At 46.2% G+C, this 25757-nt stretch overlaps 1 protein-coding gene across 2 annotated transcripts in view; it reads right to left on the minus strand.

Annotated features, from left to right (window-relative positions):
• CDH13 (cadherin 13) overlaps positions 1 to 25757 on the minus strand; it is a 1022481-nt gene that overhangs the window by 249846 nt on the left and 746878 nt on the right. For both annotated transcript variants that reach the window (XM_027619214.2, XM_027619213.1), the window contains exon 7: positions 1931 to 2109. In XM_027619214.2, the coding sequence (XP_027475015.1) occupies positions 1931 to 2109 (179 nt within the window). The remainder of the gene's footprint in view (positions 1 to 1930; positions 2110 to 25757) is intronic.

The raw sequence follows: 25757 nt of genomic DNA on the forward strand, positions 1-25757 counted from the left end.
TCTCATCACTTTCTCCCTCCCTTCCAGGAATTCCCATTCCTAGCTATGGATTCCCACCCCCGGAGTGCAGAATCTTAGTGTCATTTCCAACTCATTCTTGCCTGTACCCCCAAAAACATCCACTGCAGATTTTCAGGAGTGCCCTAAGTGTGGTAGCAGGCAGTGGGGCTCCAGACATGCAAAGGGTCACAGTCTCTGTTCTCCATAGTGTGTGTAGTCAAGGTCAGCACTGCAACCAGAACTTTCTGTGATGGTGACAATATTCTATATCTGTCCTGGCTGATACATGTTTACATTTTCATTTCAATGAATGTAAATTAACCTGCGGTTACTGTGTTGGGCAATATACATCTAGACCCGGAGGAAGGGGATATTCTTTAAGGAAACACATGACAGCTTAAAGGAGCATATGCATACGATGGCTACAGGTAGGTGCAGTCCGAAGCTGGGGGAACACCAAGGCGGTGGAAGACTCAGGTCTCAGGAAGACTCTTCTTTTTCTTTCTTTCTTTTTTTTTTTTTTTTTTAAGAGAGAGGGAGAGAGACAGAGCAAGTGAGGAGGGGCAAAGGGAGAGGAAAAGAGAGAATTTTTCAAGCAGACTCCACATCCAGCGTGGAGCCCAACATGGGGCTTGATCTCATGACCCTTCAGATCATGACCTGAGCCAAAATCAAGACTGGATGCTCAACCGACTAAGCCACCCAGGCTGCCCCTCAGGAAGCCTCTTCTTAAAGGCAGTGGCTCTAACCCAGATTCTTGTGAGAAGCTACAGTGTAGAGAGTCAGAAAGCAGAGGAGAAGGCACTTCTGACCCAAGGATTTGTTTAATCAGAGACATGAGGGGAAAAGGCATGGAGCCCATTAGGGAAACCCAGCAGTTACTGTGGGGCAGGTGGTGCTTGCAGGTCAAGGGTGACGGCAGGGGTCATGTCTGTGGGATGATGTCATGTTGGGAACAAAGAATCCCAGGAAAGGAGCAGACTTAGGGTGGGTGGAGGGGGTGAGGGACAGAGGGGAATCCCTAAGTTGGTTTAATAAACTGTGTTTGAAGGGCCAAGAGTCTCTCCTATTGAGCCCTGTGGGGAGTGGCAGAGTGTGACCTGGGGCCAGGTCCAGGGGGCACACACTGGGGGACATAAGCAGGGCAGGAACACATGCCCCACGTACATGGGACTGGGACCACCAGCTCCATCTGACTGTCACATCTCATGTAACTGTCCACATGTGGAAACTGGGTTAAAATGTCCAAAATTTGTGATTTTCAGGAAGGCTGGAAGTTGGAATTTTTTTTTAAACAAATATGAAATCTAAATATTTTGACATAGCACCTAATGGGAAAGCTTGAAAGCACCCTAGGCAAAAACCAAGAGCAAGAGTGTGGACTGACTGAGGTCCCTGGGTCACCTCTATGTGTCACCTGACCTACAGAATGGGTGAGGGTTCCCAGTGCCAGCCTAAGGTTGAAGCAGGAGACGTTCTGGGGAAAACAGTGGCGCACACAGCAGAGGGTTTGGGAAAGAAGAGAAGTCAAAACCACCTGTCTCTGTGATCAACCACAAAGCCACCTCCCTCCCCTTTGCCCCTCCTCTACCTCCCTGCTTGCCCTTCCTTCCTTCGTCCCATCCCCTCCCTCTGGCTGATGGGTAAGGAGAGCTAGAGTCCCATCACAAGAGCTCATGAATAAGTGCTTGGTGAGGAAACAGAGGCATTGGGTTGAATGACTACAAATAATTCCTAAGGATGCGGCCTTTTATAGTGTGTGTTTTGGGGGTTTGCGTTTCCCTTTATAGATTTCCCTACCCAACCATGGGTAAACATTTCATGTCCACCCCTCCATATAAAGTGCCTTTGCCTGAAGCCCCACACCTTCCCTCCTGTGAAAGCCATGCTCGATTCTCATGAAAAAGAAGATGTGTGTCTTTCAGCTCACCTCCCGGTCCAGCAAGGCAGGTGACACGACAGTGACGATGTCCCCCTTTTCAGGATCGATGTAGAACATGTTTGGAGACGGCTTGTCAGGCGTCTGCTGTCGGATATTGTACCGCAGGAGGGCATTATCTGTGGCTGGGTCGTCCGCATCAAAGGCTGTCATCCGCATCACCATGGTCCCTGAGGCGACAGGACAGAAGGGCAGGAGATGGTCACTCAGGGGACAGTGATGGGCCAGGATACCCACTCCCTGGCAATGGCCATGGACTGATGTGCCAGCTGATTTCCACATTAAAACAGAAAGCATTTCCAGAGCCCTGTTATATTTTTGCTTTTCTTTTGCTCGCCCTCCTCCTTCTGTCACGTTACAAGACCTGAAATAAAGAAAAGAAATCTTTGCTGTTCGGCAGACTGACAGCTTAATTTTTCCTTCTGCTGATATGCTGTTTATTTGCACGGGCTCTCATTCAATTGTGGATGTGGCTACATGACAATGGCCTTTATCTTAAAAGCTCTTATTGAATGCCTACTACACGTGGGGCCCGGGTCTGGTGATGAAGACACAGAAGGGAGCAAAGGCATTCTCTGGTGTTCAGCAGGTCAGAGATTAGTAAGAGAGACAGCATATAAAAAATAATAAACCATAACAAGTGCATTGAAAGAGAGCATTATGAATACACAGGTGAACAACCTCATCTAACCTGGGGTTCAGGAAAGGTCCCTGGTGTAGACATCTAAGAAGTGAGTAGGTGTAAGCAAGGTGAGGGAGAGGGCCCTCCATAGGAAAATATGGGAACATGAACAAATATTCTGTGAGCCCCCACTGTGTGACAGCCACACCGCTGTAGGCACTTAAGATACAAAGACAATGTAGAGATGAAGGTGATGTGGACTACTTGGTTATGTCAGCGGTTGATAAGGATGTCAGATACTGGGTCTTGCTTACACACAGCTGACGAGATGAAGAATTGGTGTTAGCCACTTTTGGGGACAATTGAGCAACAACTAGTAAAAAAAAAAAAATACAGTCACCCATTTGGCATCTACCGTCAAGAAACACTTACATATGTCAGTAATGGGTTCCCACAAGGATGTTCCCCATAGGACTATCCATCATGGTGAAAGGTTCGGAAACAATCTAACTGTCTAAACAACAGAGGAATTGCTAAGATGATGGGATTCCCCACACTATGAAAAATTTTGTAGCAGTTTGAAAAAGGTTGTAGGTCTAATGTGTTCTGGTATGGAAGGTTCTCCAAGATAGAGTGTTACGTGAAATTATCAGGTTGAAGAATGTTATCCGTAGTACGGCATCATTTTTGTGAACCTGCTTGCACACAGAAAATGCCACAATACTTTATACATATATTTTGCAGGTACAGTTTATGTCCACAAAAACAAAGCAGGCCTAGAAAAGTGAATTTCAGATTGGTTATGGTGGTATAGGGAAGCAAATCTTGCCATTCCAAGATATGCCTCTTTGGCATATTGATTATTTTAAGCTGGTTATTTTTAAGAAACTGCAGACACAAAGAGAAGGTCTGAAAATCAAGTGGAAGTTACCCCTTTTGTAAGGAACATTTACATTTATCAGGGAAATCTCCATTTGTGAGGGTATCTCCCTCACTGTATCAGTAAGAGGAAGATGAATCTAAATCTCTAGAAACTGTTATCAGTGGAGAAGGCAGGATTTAAATCTGTATAACAACCCTACCCTGTTGACTGTACTTTTCCTAGCCACCTTCCATAACTGACCCCTCCTCCATCTTTAGCTGAAGATGGTATTTAAGGTGATGGCTTTAGCCCTTTCAGGAAATTACTCCATTTGCCTGGGTCTCTCCCATGTATATAGGAGGTATACAGGTTGTTAAACTTTTGTTTGATTTTCTCCTGTTAATCTATCTCATGTCAATTTGATTCTCAGACGAGCCTGAAGAATCTTGAAGGGCAGAGGAAAAATTTTTCCTCCCCAATAGTGGTTATATCTGGATAAATACAAAGGGGATTGGGATTAAGGATGGTGAGAAGGAGGTAAGACTTTGGCCCAATCAATACTGTTCTGGGGACACCTGGGTGGCTCAGTCGGTTAAGTGGCTGCCTTCGGCCCAGGTCATGATCCCAGGGTCCTGGGATCGAGTCCCACATCGGGCTCCTTGCTCGGCAGGGAGCCTGCTTCTCCCTCTCTCTCCCTCTGCTTGCGCTCTCTCTGTCAAATAAATAAAATGGTTAAAAAAAATTCCTGTTCTGATCATTTTTACAAGGAGAATGTACTGCTTTTATGATTAAATTTTATTTATTTTTTTGATTAAATTTTAATACAAAAGGATCATCATCATAAATGCTGTTAATCTAAAAAAAATAGCCAGTTATCTTACCAGCAAAATGGGTTATTCAGGAATAGCAAAGAACTGCAACTGAGGACCTGCAAACTACTGCAAAGCCATAGGCAGTCCAACAAACAAAGGAGAGTAATGTTATTTTATCATGAAGGAAGAAGTTGGGAGGGGTTGTTTTGAAGGACAGTCCACTGGAGGAAAGTAAGAGTTCAAAGTGATGACAGTTTCTCATTGGCTGAGTTGTAGGTAGGGGTGGTCGATTTCTTGTGTTAGAAGCAATGTACATCCTTCCCTGTTGGGACGGGTAATTGATGATTCTTTCTTGTTGATGATTCTTCTGTTGGGTCTGTAATTGACAATTCTCCTTGTAATTGGCATGGAGTGGTGCACTCCCCTTTCCAACTTTCCCCTTGCCAGCCTCCCTGCTCCACTTTAGTGAGGTTTCCCTGTATTGATCTTACAAACCCAGTAGAAGCATGGGCTAGAGCAGAATCAAGCACATTTGCCTGCTGGTCTTGACAATTGTGAGCTATCGTATTTGGCTCAGAGCAACCTGCCCAACTATGATTTTTCACTGTAGTTTACTCTTCTAAGAATAGAGGGACCACCTGTGGATTCTGACCCATTCTGGAGCCACAAAATGTGAACTAATGGGTAAGAGATGAAAGCAGTACGGTCCTATAGTTCCCAGCAGAAATATTCACGTGCAGAAAATGTCGAACTTTAAGGAAACAAAAAATTCCTCTGGCTCAGGTGCCATCCTGGTATTCCTTTCCTGTCTATAACAGTGCTCCTCAGACCATCAGAGGCACTTTATTTTTTCCCACAATCGGAATCAGATTATCAGCCATTAGGTCCGATTGATCAGGCAAACAAGGGGATCTGACCACCCTAAATTTGGATAGATTTCTAAAGCAGTCTCAGTGTTGCCATGAGGCCCGAGGCTTCAGGCACATTTTCTATCCTACCGTGTTTCTTTGCCCTTCTTTGTTTCTTTGTGAAATTGTCACAAGGCAAACCTTGGGGTCCAGTGCGAGCAGAGATACTGCTTGGCTTATATGTTCCCCTTGTCTTGCCCCTTATCTTTGGAAAATATCAGCAAACAATATGGCACTTTGTTTCCCATTGAGGCTCACAATGGAATCAGGGTCTTTTCTCAACCTGATGGTCTAGGCAGCCTCTCCCGGTCTAGGAGCATTAGTGTGAGGGGGTGATGCTTAATTGCCTCCCTGGTCTAGGAGAACAGGATGCCCCCATGAGGATCCTGTCAGAAATCAGAGGCAACTTTCAGGCCTACAGACTCACCATGGACGTACTAAGTGAGCTCCTTGGGGCCAGAGGCATGCAGGAGGCCTCAACACTATCGATTCCACAAGAAATGGTCTCTGGTTAAGTGTGCATGACCCAGTGCCTCGCACTTTGTTAATGTCTAACGAATTCGTGACTGATGGAATCTCTGCCCTACTTCATCTGCTTTTAATTGAAGTCAGAGACGAACAAGCATAAAAATATGTATAAAAAAAGTATAAAAATGAAGTCGTCACGACTTGCACGAAAAAGATGAGAGGAAGAAAATAAGACCTCTGAGGCTAATGAATTTTCACTTTTCACCAGGAAAGTCACTGATGATGTCTTTTTGCATTATTATTGTTACAGATTTCATAACATGCTAGGACAAAAGGGTATCTTGGAATATCCTCATGTTTATCCAGAAAATGCTTTTTATTTTAATGAATGGTTCAGGAGCAAAGGAACTTGGTCTTATGCGTTGCCTCTGTCTTAGCCCAGATGTGGGTACAGAACAGGATTTCTGAGGCCCGCCTCCATGGAGACTGAATGGTGCCAAAGTCATGTAAATAGGTTTGTAGCATTGAAGGAAACGACTCTGGGGTAACGCTGAGGTTCAACTCTTGCTGTGTGAACACAGGCAAGTTTATTCAGCCCTACGCAAGCCTTGGTTTGCAACAAGAGGATATCAGTGACACCTTCGTCTTTGGTCTCTGTAAGTGTTTCATGGGATACTGTATTAAAGAACTTGGTATAATGCCCGCACATTAGTGTTTGAGGAGGATGCCTTTTCTTATCAAACCTGCTCTAGGTTCTAAGCCATAATGACAGTGCAGGCGATGGCCTCGGACAACGCAGCTGTCCACAGAACCTGGTACCCGCTGCAGCAGGGTGAGCCCGGGGGCCGATCGCCTCTGAGTTGCCCTGCCTCACCCTCTCCCTTCCACCCTGCCCATAGGGGGTGCTACTGTGGAGATCACAACTCTATGCTAACACATACACACGTGCGTGTGCTCACGCACACACATTCTGTAGCCTACACGGCCTCTCTGTGTGATACTCTATAGTTTTCCTCTACAGTCAAGGTTCTATCCCGAGTCCCAGTCCCTCTGCTGGGCCCAACACCCTGCTCTTGACAGCCCCTCCCCTGGGGGCTGGATCATGATGTTCATACCTCTCGGTTCTGCAAGGGTAGATAAACCTCCTACACCAGCGTTTCCTAAACTGTATCCAAGGAACTCTGGTTCCATGGGATCAGCAGAGAAACCAAGTTGGGAAATATGCAATAACCACAGTTAAGCAAGTTTCTATCCTGGAGGACCTCTTAGTGTCCTTAGTAAGCAAATGCATATTGTAAATCTCCAAGAGAGAACAGAATTGGCAGCATTTCCCTAACTTCTCTGTTGATAGAACTTCTTCATTTTAAGAACATCTTTATGTGATGGGCCACCTGGTCCTAAATTTGAGTTCTTGGAGGGTATAGGCTGTCTTTTGTTCATCTTTATAAGCTCTGCATCTGACATGGAGGAGGTCCTTTGTCAATGTTGAGTAGAATTGCATCCTTACAGTTCACTCAAGCTTTGTCTTATTTTGCACTGACCAGAAACCATGAAGAACTTGTTACTGAGAAGAGTGAACAACATTGTCTGGACATTTTTCACAACCAGGCATGCTTTCCTACCACCTCTGAACATTTTTTTGCTCCTTGGAGGCTCTTGTTGGAATTGGATTCAGCAGGCTGACATTCAGCAGATAGGCACCTGTGCCTTACCCTTTGCCCGAGCCCACACCCTGGATCTCAGAAGAAGGGCTCTCTCACTTCCATCAGCCCAGTGGCTTCCCCATCCATGCTTATCCTGTGCCTACTGTGCTTCCTGATGGCAGAGAAAAGATAATTATATGACAGACATGTGTGTGGGTCTTCTGAAATACACTTCTGCCTTTACCCCCCATCACAATATTCTCCTGAGTGTCAAAGTAAATGATAATCACCCTGTCACTCCCAGATGAACGAGCAACGGCCCTTCCAGAGCAAATAAAAGAATTATAGGCTGCTACTTGAAAGTCTCAAGTAGGGCTGTCATTTTCTTTGGTCGAAGGACATGGCCACTAACATGACAGGCTAATAGAAAATTATGATTGTTTTGTCTGGGTCAGATAGCCCCTTCCTCTTGGATGCCTACCTCTGATTAAAGAAAGTGCCACCTGTTGTTAGAACCTTAAGTGCTGGTGTTGGAAACTTGGCTTCCCTGTGACTTCAAGAACAGCCATACCCGTGGGGAGTGGAGAGCAGATCCCAAGGTGAGGGGCTGCTTATGACTTCAGTGAAAGGTCAACCTGTCTCAGATGTGGGAGTCTCTAAAATGTGGCTCACCCTGGGCCACAGGCAACAGAATTATTCTATTCTGGAATTTTTCTCTGACCTCATCCCCAAACATCTTCTTCACAGGATCAAAATTGTCAGACTCCTTTTTTGAAAACCATATTCCCGTAAGCAAATAGTATATTGAGACACGGACATTCAGATCTGTATTTGGCACCAGATTTCTGATAGCATGGTTGGGGCCACTGCATGCTTTCCAGGGAGATGCGTAATACAAAACCCAAGATGATCAGAGATGGCAGACGTCACCAAGGGAGCCCCTGAGATGTGACAAAATGGCACATTGTTGAAAAAGCATCCAAGTCACAAGAGGAGGTAGTGCATTCTGATACCCCCTGGGACAGAGGGCATTCCAGGACCGTCCTGGGCAAACTGGAAGGAGCTTGTCACCAACCGACCAAGTTTGCTTGCAGACACAGACACATCTCCTGGCCACGAGTGTCAGAGTATGCATGTGAGAAGTATTGCAGAATGTGACTTTGGTGACACGGGCCGCAGTGCCCATCCCGCTCACCCTGCCACACCACTCTGGGATTGCTTACTGACCACACAGGGGGACAGAGCCCAGCTGTCCTCTCCAGTCCTTAATGGTGAGGAGGGAGAAGGAGGTGTGCAAATGCAAAGCGGAGCAGGGCTAGAGGTGGGGTTTTAGATCCTGGCCTCACCATTTACCAGCGGGGCCTCCTTGGGTCAATTCCTTTGCTTCATCAAACCTCAACCTCTCCATTTACAAAACTAACCCCCATAATGGGCTGTGTGAGCACTGAATGTATTAATGCAGTGTGTCTCAAACTTTTTTTTTTTTATTACCCAACCCTCCCTTCCAGAGCCTTTTTAGACATTTTTTTCCCTACTTGCCCCGCCCCCCCCCCCCCCCCCCCCCCCCCCCGCCGCCCACCTCCTGCCGCCCTGCCATGGATGTCCTGTATATCTAATCATGGACTCTGACTCTTTGGAGGGTCACAAACCATTGCAATATCCAAAATTTTTAATGTGCCCCCAAGCACCAATTTTCCTCTCCTCGGGGTGATACGGTCTCCACTGAGAATGTCCAAATTAATGAATATAAACTCCAATGCCTGGGTGATGGGAAATACTCAAGGGATATTAAATTTTATTGTTATGTTTATTGACTGCTGCAATTTGCTGCTCCATTCTGGGGGGACTCACTGCTGTGCATGACGGTGATGAGCAAAACCTTGTGGGACCCAACCACGAACAGGGCAACTCATACTCGTTCTAGGACTCACTCAGCATCTACAGAAGTGGGGATTAATTAAATTCTCCTAAGGAAACAACTCCTTTTTTCCCTCAGACAAGCCTAGCGACTTCTGTTGAGCGCATGCATGCATGAATCAGCTTCCTCTGGTCTTGTCAATGTTTCCACATATACAGGATTAATAGGGAAACTGTCAAATGATTAGTTGACAAAAGATAACCACAGCAACTTGATAGGTATCCAGAGGCAGCGCACATTCTGCAGTGCATGCATTCCTGGAAAGTCACCCATGTAATGAATCATGAATAATGTCTTATTTTCCCATTGACCTACATTAGCATTTCATACCTGCTTTATCTTCATTTGAGGGGGTGTCCAATTGGAAGCTGCTCCTCATAATTCACTTTAAGTTTTTCGGCTTATCTTTCAAGCACTCGCAGGTGGAGTGGGAGAAAGAGGTTGGCTTTCTGCTCTGGGTGTGGAGACTATTAAAGAAAGCCCTGCTCAGAGCGGGCAGGTCCCTGAGACCTAAGGCAAGCCTGGGAGACTTACCTTCATCACTGTTGCTTCTCTGGGGGGCCTTTCCCTCTGTCCCCCCATTATCTAGGGACTGTCATTCTTCAGCACAGATTCCTCTCACATTTTGCATATGGCGATCAGGCTGTGCATTAGATCCAGAAAGTTCTTGACGATGAGAGTTTTGATGAAGATGCCAATGACCTTTAGCCTTTCCTCTGACAGCAGCCCGGTCCCATTGGCCTTGAGGGTGTGACTCTCTGACCCCATTCCCAGAGTGAGGTAGGGAGCTGGGCCAGGAGGAAGAAGCTCAAATGCCCACTCAATGCCCACATGGGTAACCTGACATGAGTAAAGTGACTTCAAGACAATTGGGAGTGGTGTAGTCTGTGGCAAACTGGAGGGTCATGTCCTGCCTAAGGGGCAGCTGCCTTTTAGCTTAAGGTAATTGCTGCATTTCTCAAATACAAGTTTGGAGAGGCCAGATCTTTTGGTTTTTCAAGAAAAGATGGGAATTTGAATTTGCATATAACCTATCAAAATATTTACACATTGGCCACCAGTTCAAGTTTTTAAAAAATAAAAGATCACTGAGTGAGACAAGAAGGCCAAACAAAACAGGTTATGGCTCACCAGTTTTCAGCTTTTGACCTTGACTGTCAGAAGAGCCAATTGTTTTCCTCAAGGACATGAGCTAAATGATGTTAATGCGTTGCATGTTGTATGTTAATGTAAATGAGCTAAATGTGTCCGTTGGTGATAAATTCCAACTTAAGAAATGGTACACCTGCTATAAAGTTTGCCCTTCTTCCTTCCACCTCCCTTTTGGAACAGGAAAGTCTTCTCCTGTGGTCCCAGGACCCAGCAAAACAGGAAGCAGGAGAGACATGATGATAGCACATCACCTGATTTACGTTTCATGCATTAACTTACTCGATCCCATATGAACCACGGGAGGCATGTCATATACGTGGTGAGCCAATTGTGCAGATGATGAAATCAGGACTGAGAAGGCCACACAGCTAATGACCCCACGAGCCAGGATCTGAACTCTGCTTTGCTAGAGGAACAATGGCCCAAACTATGAGTTTCTGTTTAGTACTCATTCTTCCTTTGTTCCTGATTTTAGCTGGCCACGCTGCTGACTAGCTCAGCACTCGATATCTCAGCTTCTCTGGCAGTTAGTGTGGCCATGGTCTAAGGGTTAGACAATGAGATATAACTACAGGCATCGTGTGTGAAACCCCATGTTAAGATTCCTTAAAGGGGCCTCAACCACGAGATGTGCACTTTGTAACACCCCCTTTCCTCCCTTCCTGCTACCTGGAATGCAGATGTGATGACTATAGTCTTAGCAGCCCTTTTGGACCATGAGGTGGCCCTTTGACTAGAAGCTCCATGATGGGAAGATAGAGCAGAAAGACAGAAGGGATCTGAGTCCCTGAGTCTCTGATGACCGTGGAGCTTCCAGGAAAGCCTGGAATGCCTCCCTCCAGCTTTGTTTACATAAGCAAGAAATAAATGAGAGAAAAGTCAAATCCCATCTTGTTTGGAGCTTCGGTTTACTGTTCCATGCAAGCCACAGCTAATCTTCTCTGATAAAGGCAGGAAGTAAAGATGGAAGAAAACAAATAAATATATTTTATTAAATTGTATTACCCTAGAAAGTAAGTTTTGTTGCTTTAGCCTAGAGCTAGATGACACTGTTCTAGAGAAAAGTAGAAACATCCAGGCAATTCCTCATGGATTTTCAAATATTTCGATTGGTTTCCACTCATTTCAAACGCCTTGAATCCAGAAACAGCCTTTGAGGGAGTCAGATTGTACCATTAGAGGCCCCAGCGAATTACACCTCCTTGTAACCACACTCTCATATTGTCCCTTCCGCACTGACTGTGGGCTCAGCCATGTGACTTCCTGTGGCCAGTGGAAACGTATAAGCAGAGGCGTAAAAGGACTTGTGCATTGGAACGTGTCCTCCTGGAGCCTGGCTGCCATTTGAAGATGTCTGGGCTGTCCAGCTGGAGGAGCCACGTGTCTGGGATTTAAAGCTCACTGGCTGCCATGCCCAGCTAACCATCGGACATATAAGTTGAGGCCACCTTGGATCATCCCGCCCCAGTTGAGCTTCCAGATGACAGTAGCTATGTCAACATGGAAAACCTCAGGCGGTACCAACAAGAGAACCATCCAACTGAACCCGTCTCAAACGGCAAAATTATGAGCAAACAAATGGTTGTGTTTCAAGCCACCAAGTTTTGATGTTTTTCATTTTACAGCAACAGATAACTGGTAAGGAGGTATAAGTGGATTGATCTTCACATGCAAGCTAGAAAATATCGTATAATTTTAAAAATAGTTTATTTTTCATGTGGGGTTGCCATTTAAAATAACCAACTAGCACAGCATATTTGGAGGGTACACCAAAGTAAAAAGGGACAGCTGCAGGCAAAAAAAAAACCCAATGAGAATAAAATGCAACCCACTTCCCAGATGTTGGGCTTTGGGGGCCACCAACGATGTCACAGCAAAATCCTGCAGTATGTTGACCACTGAGCATTTCAGTTGACTAATGATTTTTCCCCCCAGAACAGCGCAAAATCAAACTGGCATGAAGTATAAACTCCAGATGCAGATTTGAGTTGATTAAGTACCTTCCAGTAGGAAGACAGCCCTGTTCTTACAAATGAGAACATCTTGAATTTCAGACAGTTGCTCGTTCCTTTAATAGCGGCCACAAGCATCTATGTGCAGCCGTGGGTACCACAGGCTCCGTCTGAAAGGCGATAGACTTCTCAGATTTACCTTACCTCCCTGGAGCTAGTTGGTTTTTTTAAGTACGGATTGACAGTCGAATATGTAATAAGTTATGACAAGTTGAGCAATGGTTGTCTCCCATCTGTTTTCAAAGGTTGTTTATTTTTATACTGATAAAGAGATGGTGGTCACAGAACCACCTTATGATTATTTTAATCCTTTGGTTTCTCCTGCTCATCAATTTTCATGGCACCTTTGCCCTACTTTTCTGGCAAGCTGCTGCTTAATTGAGCTGCAGCAGGCCAGATTTTAGGCAAGAAAATGGGTTTTTGAAATGTAAGGTAACACATGGCTAAAACTGGGGTCCCTCCTATCAGGATTCACTTTAGCGCCTTAATTTCTTGATTTCATCCAGAATTTTAAGGTAATATTTTTCTCACAACCTTTTAAAAAATTCTATTTAATCTTTTTATCTATCCTTCCTTTTTATGCAGCTCTTTTAGAAGGATACAGGGTACTCTGCTGAATTATCTGATCTTGCCTAAAACACTTCAAAACAGCAATGTTAAGTGGATTATCTATCCCTAATATTCCAAAGTAATAAGAAATCTTTGTATTGGATTTGCATAAAGTAGCCCAAATTCTCAAATATGAAACTGTATTTCTACAAAACTTTAGAAAAAAAAACAAAAGGAAATTGTGTATTTTTTTTTGTTTGTTTAGCCAATTTAAGGGATTGTTTTGCAAGTAATTTTAGTCCTCTTTAGAGCAGTGGTTTTCAAGGGGGGTGGATTTTTATTCCTCAAGGGACACTGGACAATGTCTGGAGACATTTTTGTGGTCAAAACTGGGACAGTGTGTGATCCCGGCATCCCACGGGTGGATGCAATTAATGAAACACCCTGCAATGCACAGGACACCCCCACAACAAGGAAAATGCAGCCCCCAATGCCAAGAGCGCCCAGGCTGAGAAACCCCATCTTAGCATTATTTATGCCACATTTCTGAAAGTAGCGGCGCTTCTAAAATCTTGCACTTGAACAACTGAAACAGTTTGCCTCTGGAACTCTCTTCTGGATTTGAAGTTCACTGAGTGCAGAGATACTGTCTCTTCTCTATTTCCCACCCAGTGGTTAAAATATTAATACCATCGTGTGCCTGGGTGGCTCAGTTGGTTAAGCGTCTGCCTTCGGCTCAGGTCATGGTCCCGGGGTCCTGGGATCGAGCCCCGCGTCGGGCTCCCTGCTCTGCGGGGAGCCTTCCTCTCCCTCTCCCACTCCCCCTGCTTGTGTTCCCTCTCTCGCCATCTCTCTCTCTCTCTATTAAATAACTAAGATCTTTAAAAAATATTAATACCATCGAATATGCCAATATACATGGGCTACAATGTTTAAAAAATAGGCTCATACTAACATCATTTAGTTCTTCTGGTTAAATTTTGTGTAACTCAAAGCATGAAAATCTTCAAAGACACCGGGATAATGCTTTGTATGTAGTAAGAGTTCGGCAAACATTTGCTGACTGCATGAATGAATAAACGCACAGATAAATAAAGGATGAATATTTTCATCATCATGTCTCTTCCATCACAGCTTGAGGGTGAATAGGAAACAGGTATATAATGAATGCCTGAAATACTGAATGCTTGCAGTACTTAGGAATTCTAGGTAAATTCTGAACAATGGGCCTCTAGTCCTTATCATTTGTATCTGTTTTAAGGGCAGAGGGGAAGCAGGTTGGCTATTTAAGATCATGGACTATACTTGGCTAGGCTAGACTGACCCAAAAGACCAGTCTTGACATTTCAATGGTTTAACACATGAGGTTGTTTTCTCCCTCGGATTCAGACCACCCGGGGGCTCCCTTCAAGGGCAGTCCCTTTCCCAGGTGTGATTTATGAATCCAGACCCTTGTTTCTTGCAGGCTTGCCGCAAGACCTGGTAGTTTCCTGATATGGGAGAACAAAGAGTTGCAGAGCCATGTGCCTCTTCGTTACTTACTTCAGCCAGAAGTGGCTGCAACCCACTGGCCAGATCTGGCATCTAAGGCAAGCCCAAAAGCAGGGCCGGCTTCCTGGGCCAGGGACCTGTGTAGTAGCCTAGGCTGCTATGCTCGGGAGGGCCCCGGGCTGAAGCTCTGCGGTCACCTCCTGATTTTCTTAATAATTGTGGAACAAGGGGTACTGGATTTTCATTACAAACGATGCTCCCGTCCTGGCCAAGAGCCGGGAGCCAGATTGCCAGAGGCCTGGGAAATGTACAGGGGCACCGAGGCGCTCTGTGGGCACCGGGCATCTCAGTCAGAAAGCCCTTCTTCTGCCAGCCAAGCCATGGTGCAGAGATCCTTGTTTCTGTCTTTAGGACTCCAGCTGCCACTGCTCATAGAGCTCTTGGCTCCCCCAATAGTTGCATCTGTATTAGGCAAGATGCATCGCGCAACGGCACAAAAAGTCAGACCTGCTCAGGGAGCAGCTCCTGCCTCCCCAGGCTCTGGGTTCCCTGCCCTGGGAGATCTGCCCAAGCTTCACGCTTCTCTTCTGGCTCCCAGCTCCTGAGCTCGCTCTAGACCCCAGAGAGCTGCCATCTTTCCCGTCTCTGCCTTGAGTTGCCGGACCCTCGCCTGCCTTCTTCCTCTTCCTAATTAGACACTTTAATTTTTCCCTTGGAAACCTAGGTCCCACCAGATGTGGGTCACACACCAGCATGACAGTGAAGGGCATGGGTCCCTGCATGGCAACTCTGGCTGCTCATTGGAATCACCTGGGAAGGTTTAAAAATACTCCTGTTGCCGGGAAGCCACCCTTGGGGATTCTGAAATCTGCTGGCCTGGCATGGGGTCTAGAGAGTGAAAGCCTGGGAATAAGTGAGGCCCGAGAGATGTAGACTCTGGTACCCTACTCCCTGGCTATGTGCTCTGGGCAATATGTGTGAGCTCACACAGCCTCCGTTTCCCACCTGTAAAATGGGCACACACCCGCCACTGTGTAAAGGTAGTCCGCAGCTGCATGTGAAATATAGGGGGCCTGATGAGGTGGCCTTTGCAGTAATTCCACAGAGAGGAAAATGAACGTGCGGCCCTACTACGTGCCTCCCAGGAATTCTTATGATAATCCTGCCAGGGTAATTAGCTCATGTTCTAAAAAAGAACAAGATGCTCAGAGATGTCAGTTCATCTTCTCAAGATCACTGCTGGCCAGTGGCTGAGCAGGTACTCAGGAGGACACACAGAAGCCTATGTCAGTGACAAGAGCTAACCTCCATTACATAGATTGTTTGGGCCCTGCATCATATAAGCCTCCCCACAACTCTGTGAGGGTTGTCACTAGCCCTGTTCAGTGGAGAGGGAGGCGGAGGTGGATAGAGGTGAAATCACTCTATCCATCGATCGGGTCATTGGCAGGTTAGTGGCTCAGCCAAGATGCCTGGTCCTCCTACTCTTCTCCAGCACAGTCCCTGTTGCTCAGGCATTTCTAATTGCATTTTGTAGGTGGAATAATTAATTTTCAAGAACTCTCCCTGCAGACGGGCTGACCCATTAGAGCTTGTCTGGTGCACCTCCGAGCTGCACTGAATGCCCAAGAGACAAGCGGGGCCCACGTCCCCGGAGTGGGGGGCGGGGTGCTGCAAAAACAGATGATCAACGATCCCGGAACTGCACCTGTTAGGTAAATAACCTGCCCGGAGTCACAGGCATAATCATTGAGGGGCTCAGGGAGGTCTGCATGGGGGCGGGAGGGCTGGTGATTACTGCAGTTACAAGATCAAAATGAACCGGGATGCTGAAATACGGCCCGTCTGAGACTTGAGAGTTTGCGTTCAATGGGAAGAAAGTGCTGGCAAATTGCTAGTAGAGCTGTAATGTTGCTGATTTTGCAAACATGTGTTCTTCAACTTGATAAGTAAATACATATTGGGTAACATGGTGATGTTGCAAGCTGTTGTTTTATGGCTGGAAAGTCAGCTGCCTGTGATTGATGCTCCCAATGAAAGTATTTATAAAATAACACTGAATTAGAAGGAGTCGCTTTATGAGTCTGGGGAAATGGATCTTTTATGAAGAATAAAACTTGATGAAGGAGCTTTATCAGGGTCACCCAAATCTGAAATTAAATGCGCTCGGATTGAGATCTAAGAAGGAGCCCTCTGGACGTGTGGGCTTGCAGCCTGGGGAAGGGGAGGTGAAGCTTCTCCCTGATGATCATTTCCACTTGGTGTCACGTGGGGCTGGAAAGTCATTTCCTCGCGCCATGCTCACTTCTCTCCAGGGTGAATGTCACTTTGGAAAGCTGCATCACCTCTTCCAGACCATCAGGGCACACTCGGGGAATACCTTACACATATCAAACTAAATGAAGCCCATTTGATTCACCTTTGTCTTCCACTGAATGCCACAGAGCCAGGCACATAGTAGGTGGTCAGTAAATATTTAGTTATGAAATGAATAGAGAATCGGTCCAATAATGTCCGGCTCACTCTATACGAATATTTTCTCACTTCATTTGCGTTTTTAAGTCGCTTTCCCCGTGTGTGCATTTCAGCCTCCTAATGGTGCTGCCTTTCCAGATTGGAATGTTCTCTTCTTAGAAAGTCAGGGGAGAGACCAAAGGCATCTGCTTCCCAGGCTAAGAAGGCCAATAGGTACATAACTCAGATCTCCCCTGGCTAATAATGGTCCCCATCTGATGGGGTTGTTGGGTGGATGAAATGAGTTAAAAATCTGTAATATTCAGCCTGGGGCTCTGTCATTGTTAGGGAATATCACTGTTATTACAAGATGAGGGAGGCGTGGCTCAGATAAAAAAGTAGAAGGGAAGTCTTGGATGAATGCAAGGTTAGTGTGAAGTGGTTCTTTTTTTCTTAATGTAATCTTAGGTTGTATCAACAGAGGTAGACTATCAAGAACAAGGAAGGTGATCATCATTTGAACTCAATATTAAGCTTCGACAATATTTCAGGATCGATACCCGGCACTGGGTGACTCGGGGATAATTTAAACACAGCCCCTCCTTGTAAGTTGACCTGAGACGGGACAACTTGTACCACCATAGGTGCCTGGTACAGAACCGAATCACCCAGAGACCGCTCGTGGACAGGTAAAAGGGATTTATGACAATGGCCTGAGTCTAACCTGACCTCCCTGGAAGGCTCTCTTCATAGCCCACCAGCCCATGTCACCTCAGGGCTTGGAGAGACCACAGCTGCCGCATCGGTGAGTGGGGTACCCTTCCTTAATCTGCATAATTCAAGAGTCTCCTACTTTCCAGATGTCAGATGTGATTCCACAGGTTGGTGCTGGCCCCAGCCCAGGAAAGAAGGATCGACGCCCGTGTGCTGGGAACACTGCACAATTCCAGTCCACTCTGCTGGGGCCGCTTTGGGGCAAGTGCTGCACCAGGACAGTGGCTACTCACCTGAGTAGGACAGCTGTGGCCCTAAGCTGGCCCACATGCCACTGAGGGGGACAGGGAGACTTATGCACAAAGCCAGGTGTGATGCAGGCACTAGGCAAAAACCACGTTTGAGGCTGCTCTGAAAGCAGCAGGAGCATCAGGTGGCGGGACACTGAGGATCACCCTTGGTGTAGGGTGGCTTGAGAGTGTTTCCACTAGCCCCAGCTGGGATTCAGGGCAGGGGCGGTCTCCACTGCTTCCTCCCGCATTATGCACTGTGAGAGGTCTAACCCCCCTGACGCCCCGAGGACCACTCAGCATCGAAGCCTTCAGAGCATTTCCTTCCACAGAACAACGGGCCCGCATACAGAACACGCAGAGGTATTACAGCCTGAAAAAAACAGCATTCATTGGCTGCTTGCAAACTCTTGCTCCTGCTAGGAGAGTGGGCGCATTCAACATTTGGACGAGCTGGGGATTTCGGGGCTCTCTATGTGCAAGCCAGGTTGAAAAAGCACTGAGTTACAAGTCCGGAGCACCCATCATGCCAAGCCCTGCCTTTCACACTCCTCAATGTTTTGCTTCTCCTGAATTTAAGCTCATAAACACATGCTGCCCCAGGGATGGCCCAGCAAAACTGGCAGGTACCGCCATCCAAAAGACCCATCTCAGTAGAGAAAAGAAACACCAGATAAGCTGCAGAGTCCTGCACAGTCCATACATCCATACATCTCGAGCAACTTCTTTGCCAAAAGGTGCACAGTGAGAAGCCGCCCCCCTCCCCGCCCCCCGCGGGCACTGGAAGGAAGGAGTCAGCCAGAAACTGGACGAGAAATCAGAGCTCATCCTGGAGGATGATCTGCAGGTGGTGAATTGATCAGGGACAGAAGAAAGGAAGAGGGAGCCAGCGAAAGAAGGAGACAGAAAAGGAGACGCAGAGAGGCAGCAGTCTGAGTTGTCTCACTGAGCAAAGCGCCAGGAGATTTGCATATGTTGCCCACAGTGTGACCAGGCTTCCATCCCCTCGGGGCTTGTATCCTGGTGATGCCCATGGCTCCATCGTCATTGACTACAGCGTTTTCGGGGGCTGCTGTAACAAAGTAGTCCATGACGAGCTGCTGGAAACCATAGAAATGTATTGTCTCCTAGTCCTGGAGGCCAGGAGTCTGAAATCCAGGGGCTGGCAGGACCATGTTCCCTCCGAAGGCTCCAGGGGACCATCTGGGCCCCGCCTCTTGCAGCTTCTGGTTGCTGTTGGCATTCCGTGGCTCGTGGCCGCATGTCTGTCCCCGTGCTGTCCTCAAACTTCTCTGTTTTTCTGTTCTCTCCCTTTGCCTGTCTCTTGGAAGGACATGTGTGATGACGCTGGCCCGCCCGCATCATCCAGGGTGATCTCCTCTCAAAATCCTTAACTCATCCCATCTGCCAAGGCTCTTCTTTAAAAAAAAGAAAGAGGCAAGTGGTAGGTGCCAGGACTTGATGTCTCTGGCGGCTACGGTTCAGCCTACCACAATGACGGCTCTCAGTACGTCGGGGAGTGGTGCTGAATCGCTGGGCATGAGCCTGACCCCGCGGAGGCTCTGTTCCCGTCCCCACATTGTCCGTGAGGGAACAGCGGTGACTGGTTCGAGGTGACACCTGGAATGGAACTCAGAGTCCGCGCCGGACACGGGCTCTATGGCCAGGCACAGGGCAGGCCCAGACAGGAGAAATACACACATATCTGTCACCCAAGCAATGTTTCAGGACCAGTTTCTTAAGAATTAATTCAGTGAAGAACAGCCACTGGGCCTCTGGCCCCAGAGGCCATAAATCGCGATCTTGGGGTCAGCTAATGATGGACGTGTTTTCCAGGCCCAACCCCCACGGACACGTGAGCGGCCACCTCGTAAATCTCCAGGTTTCTGATCCCGCGGAAGCTGTGTTATCTTTTTAGAAACACAGCAGCATGGCTCAGGAAGACGAATGTGTGACATTCACTCATGCTTAAGCTCTATCACGGGCTCTGCTGGATTTAGAGGAAAAGAAATAGCTCTGTCACAGAGGACACATGCTTTATATTTTTATAAAAACATGGACAAGACAAGCTTTTCCCTCATTTCTTCCCAGTCTTTAAGGAAAGAAAAATGTGCACGGCGTATTTTCTTTTTTCTTCTTTGAGCTATAAAACGTTTGAGCAGAAAGAGGCTTCATAGTCAATCGAGTGCAAGGAATGCTCCTTGACTTACAGGTTAGACCTCTTCCCAGGACTGAGGAGCAAGTTTTAGGGAAAGAGCTAGAACCCTCCAACCCCGCCCTTAGCTTCTGTCCTACTTGGATCGTGGCTGGAATCCTGGATCATCCTGGTCCACATGGCTACGAGGGAAGGAGACACACAAGAGGCTGTCAGGAGGAGAGAGGGACTCTGGGCAGTGTAGACGGTGGGTGAATTGCCGTGTGAGGATGAATTGTAGGAATTGGGTCTCTCTTGCCTGGAGTCTTAAGTCTTCTTTTTAAGACTTAAAGAGAAAAGATACAAAGAAACAAGGACAGGAACTAACCTAAGCTGATAAGGGGGTGTCCTAAAATGGGGGCACGCACGTTCCCTTCTAATACGTGAATGGTTTCATGTTTCAACCCAAATGGAATAATTCCACGGGAATCCCCGTGTGGACCATTGCATGGGTCTTGGGGAAGAACATAGATGTGTGGTTGAACAAGAGCTCCCATTGCTGACCTCAAATGTGTGGACTGAAGGCCACTTGCCGTGGGGCATCAGAAGGGAACCCTGCCTTGAAGTAGGGGGAGTTATCAGACCACCCCTGGGAGGCCCTCAGCTTGCAGTGTCTGTGCTTCTGGGGGGTACACAGAACCAAGCCAGTGGTATTCACGTTCACAGTGCCCAAAGGGCCCTGCAAGTGAGCAGAGTTGGTTAGATGCCTCCCCCGCTGATAAAGCTGTGGATGGTCCTGGCTGCCGGGCGTAGGAGCGGAAGAGAGGAGCGGGAGAGGCATCTGTGCTTCTAATCTGATCCTCTTCTTCCCCCGGGAAGGTGCACAAGGTCATGTGCAGACCATCAATTAGCTGGTGGGGAGGTCGGCTCTGAGCCTTCCGAAGAACCGCCCCGATGCTCCAGCCACACGGGCATCAGGCAGCTCCCTCTCCCTTCACCTCTGTGTGGCTCTTACCAATTAAAAAGGCAGCTCCCACTGACTCGAATCTCGATTTAAGCCCTTGTGAAAATTTCTATCTTCATAAACCAGTTGAGTGGCTTGTCTCTTACCCACTCTCCTGAAAAGGGTTGATGTTACGTCTCTGACCACGGGGACAGGGTGCTTCAAAAGAGCTATTCCGACTAAATGCAACTACTGTTTACTGAAGCCTCCTGCCCTAGGCATATCTTATCTCACTTGGGCTCTCAGTTCTGGAAGATGACCCAGTTCTGGGTCTCCTGCCTCCTGCGAGCTTTCTAATGCATTCACTTCTCTCTCTTCTCCTATGGCTGTGAGCTTCTTCTCTCTCTCCACCAGGCTCAAACCATTATCCCATTTTACTTTTCTTCCTACAACTTACCACCATCTGCAATGCTATTGGCTGTTTAGATGGTTGAGTGATGATTCTCCCTCCCTTCACCAAACGTAACGGGGACCTTGTCTGCTTTGTATCACCGATGTTTGCGGAACAAGTGAAGACCACCTCTGCTATATCCAATTTCTAAAGTGGGCAATTGTGTCATTCCCAGACTTGGTAGACAGCAGATATCAAGTAAATTGATTTGTTGCTAGATATAGTAAAAAATCCCGCGTAAAGGACCTTCATGAGCTGGCCGATGTTTACCCCTCATTTGCTCTCCCCACAGACTTGTCCTTCCTTCCCCATCCTGCCACACCGAACGTGGTGGTCATTGCTGTTGTCAACAATGCCTCCAGGTCTCCTTCTGGCCCACGGAAGGGCTGGACTCACCTCCTCTGTTGGATTTAGGTGTGGCTTACAAAACGTAAGCGCAAGGAAGGTGTGTCCCCTTGGAGTGGAAGCATTAAGAGATGGTGTGTAATGTGACAGGCTGTCTCTCCCTCTGTACTGCCATGGCCAATGTTCTAGAAAGTGGTTGCTCTGCTCCGTCAGCCTGAATTCCAGAGACAGGGTGACATGGAGAAGTGCCCCTGAACAGCCTCTATTGGACATAATCATGAGAAGCAATAAGCCAAGCCCAAGTTCTTTCCCTTGAGCAGGCTGGAACCGCGTTCTAGCAGCCCCTTTCCTAGGGGTGACGTCAGCAGAGCCTGGTCCTGCTGAACGGATCAACGTTTCATCTGCAGGGCGGTCACTGCCGCTTGTAGGAACTGCAGGGCAGGGGTGGAAGGGACTGAACTTGGCCATCTGTCCTGTGTGCTCCACATTCCCCCCTCACTTTTGGGCACACCAAAATGGCTTCCCCCTGGGACTTCTCTTTGGCTATTCTTATAGACTCACGGAAGCCATGAAGAGGAAGGGGCATCAGAGCCCCTGAGTCTACCTTCTAAGCACAACTGTAGGAAGAGGGAGTTACCCAGTCTCTGTCTGAACACTCCAGGGCCCCAAGCTCACACCTTACAAGGCAGTCCACTGCTTTTTTTGGGCATCTCTGACTATCGGTGTGATTTTGTGCACACTAAGCTGGAACCAATTTTCTGGAAGCCTCTAGTCGTGCTCTGGCTCTTCCAAATCTCCCTCTGATGAACTGAAAACTTGCATGCTGATTTATCTTTCATTACTAGTCCCCATCCTCTGAACTTAACTGCAATTTGTCAACCTCCTACTCGAACCAAGGTGCTAAAAGCAAAATATGCAAGATGTGGCCTGACCTATGCTGGCTATGGGAGGAAAATCACTGCTCCTGAAGTGGAAATTCGTTCTCTGAGCAGGTATTCATATGGAAGGTTCCTTTTGAGCTTGTGGTCAGCTGAAACCCCAACATTGTTTTCACATGAATTGCTGTTTAACATAGAGGATCTCATCCTGATTAAATGACTGGCTTTGAAGAATCTCAAGGCAAAGACTTCACATTCATCTCTGTGACATTAAGTCATGAGTTTATGATTGCCGCTTTTTAGGAAACCTTATTCAGTAATCTGAGATATTAGTTATCCCTCACCTACTCTGGATGATCCATGAGTTTGATAAGTTATTGATACAGATGTTGAATGAGGTAAGATTTGTGCCTGATCATGTCATCTAGCCCGTATTTCTCTTCTCTTTTTAAAATTATGGATTATATCCTACATACACAGGAAGATATGTAAATACACACACACACACACACACACACACACACACCTATGTGTACACATACATATACAACATACAGCAAGGCACACGAAACGATACAATCACACTCTATCCAGCACCCAGCTTAGGAAGTATCACTTATAATGCCACCGGAGCCCCGCAGGCCCCCCTCCATCCCATCCTCCCCATCAGGAATTCTGTATCTCTTTAATCCATTGTTTTGCTCCATAGTTTTACCTCTTATCTGTCTCTAAATATATTGGGTTATTTTGTTTTTTGTTTTTGTTTTTGTTTTGTTTTGCATTTCTGAATTCTCTATAACTGGAATGGGACTGGCTGTGTTTTTCTGCAAATTGTGTTTCTCAGGGCTCAGCGTGTTCCAGAGAGCTGCTTTTGGTGCTGCAGATGACAGAGCCGTCATTTCTTCGGTTCGCTTCATCAGCGAGCACATAGATGTTGCCTGGTTTCTCGACTGCTGGCCATGCTGCTGGGAACAGCCTTGTCCGTGTGTCCAGGTGCACATAGGAGAGTTCCTTACAGCTACAGACCTAGGAGTAGGTGGTGCATCTTCAACTGTAGCAGATAATGACAAACTGTTCTTCAAAGTTGTTGCTTGGTTTCCGCAGCGGATGGGGCCCCAGGGTTTGCACTTCTCTACCCATCAGGTAAGCATAAAATCATATCTAACCACAGCTGCTATGTGAATTTCACTGATGGCCACTGAGTTTGAACTGATTTTCTATGAATTTTTGGTCACTTACGTTTCTTAATCTGTGAAATGACCCTTTATGTCTCTTAGGTCTCTAAACAGAATTTTTTTTTCTTTATTTCTTACTGAGTTTAGGAGTTCTTTATACACTCTGATTACCTTCCCTTATCAATTAAATGTGTTTACAAATATCTTCTCTAAGACAGTTTTTTGTTTCAGATTTTTATTTAAATTCTAGCTATTCAACATATAGTGTAATATTGATTTCAGAAGTAGAATTTAGTGATTCATCACTTACATACAACACCCAGTGCTCATCACAAGTGCCCTTAATACCCGTCATCCATTTAGCCCATCCCCCACCCACCTCCCTTCCAGTAACCCTCAGTTTGTTCCCTATTATTAAGAGTCTCTTATGGTTTGCTTCCCTTTCTCTCTTTTTTTCCTTCCCCCTTCCCATGTGTTCATCTGTTTTGTTCCCTAAATTCCACGTGAGTGAAATCATATGGTATTTGTCTTTCTCTGACTAATTTTGTTTACCATAATCCACTCTCTAGCTCCATCCACGTCATTGCAAATGGCAAGATTTCATTCTTTTTGATGGCTGAGTAGTATTCCATTGTATATATATCATATCTTCTTTATCCATTCATCAGTCGATGGACACCTGGGCTCCTTCTATAGTTTGGCTATTGCAAATAATGCTGCTAATAAAGATTGGGGTGCACACACCCCTTTGAATCAGTATTTTCGTATCTTTTGGGTAAATACCTAGTAGTGCAATTGCTGGGTCATTGGGTAGTTCTACTTTTACCTTTTTGAGGAACTTCCATACTGTGTCCAGAGTGGCTGCACCAATTTGCACTTGCAACAGTAGTGTAAGAGGGTTCCCCTTTCTCCACGTCCTTGCCAACATCTGTTGTTTCCTGAGTTGTTAAGTTTAGCCATTCTGACAGGTGTGAGGTGGCATCTCATGGTTTTGATTTGTATTTCCCTGATGATGAGTGATGTTGAGCATCTTTTCATGTGTCTGTTAGCCATCTGGATGTCTTCTTTGGAGAAATGTCTGTTCATGTCTTCTGCCCATTTCTTAATGGGATTATTTGTTTTTTGGGTGTTGAGTTTGATAAGTTCTTTAAAGACTTTGGATACTAACCCTTTATCAGATATGTCATTGGCAAGTATATTTTCCCATTCCGTAGGTTGCCTTTTAGTTTTGTTGATTGTTTCCTTCACTGTGCAGGAACTTTTTATCTTGATGAAGTCCCAATAGTTCAGTTTTGCTTCTGTTCCCTTGCCTTCAGAGACGTGTCTAGTAGGAAGTCGCTACAGCCGAGGGCAAAGAGGTTTCTGCCTGTGCTCTCCTCTAGGATTTTGATGGTTTCCTCTCTCACATTTAAGTCTTTCCTCCATTTTGAATTTGTTGACGTGAATGGTGTAAGAAAGTGGTTCAGCTTCATTCTTCCTCATGTGGCTGTCCAGTTTTCCCAGTACCATTTGTTGAAGAGACTGTCTTTTTTCCACTAGATATTCCTTCCTGCTTTGTTGAAGATTAGTTGACCATACAGTTGTGGGTTCTAAGATGGTGTCTTGAATTTTTACCTTTTAAAAATTGGTGTCCTCATTTTTAAAAAATCCCTAAGATTTCATAGAAGAACTTGTCATGAGTCAGACTGAAGTCTACATACATTATGCCTTGGGGATTCCTCTTTTTTACCAGTTGAGTAATATTACTGAAAACTATATGCTCATGATCCATTTTTATATTAACTCATCCTACATTTTTTTCTAGAATTCAAGGGAAGTTCACGGTTATGTAGTTGCTAGAACCTTCCTTTTACCTCTTTTGTACCTCAGTTGCTCATCTCTCTTCCTGTGATGTAGAGACCTTTAATACAGGCCTTTCCTTCAGCATTTCCATAAAACCATTATAATTTTCAAAAGCTTCTTCCCCCTCTTCCTTAGCAAAATGGTCACAAATCTAT

The sequence above is a fragment of the Zalophus californianus genome, chromosome 17 (assembly GCF_009762305.2).
Source record: "Zalophus californianus isolate mZalCal1 chromosome 17, mZalCal1.pri.v2, whole genome shotgun sequence".
NCBI classification, from domain to species: domain Eukaryota; kingdom Metazoa; phylum Chordata; class Mammalia; order Carnivora; family Otariidae; genus Zalophus; species Zalophus californianus.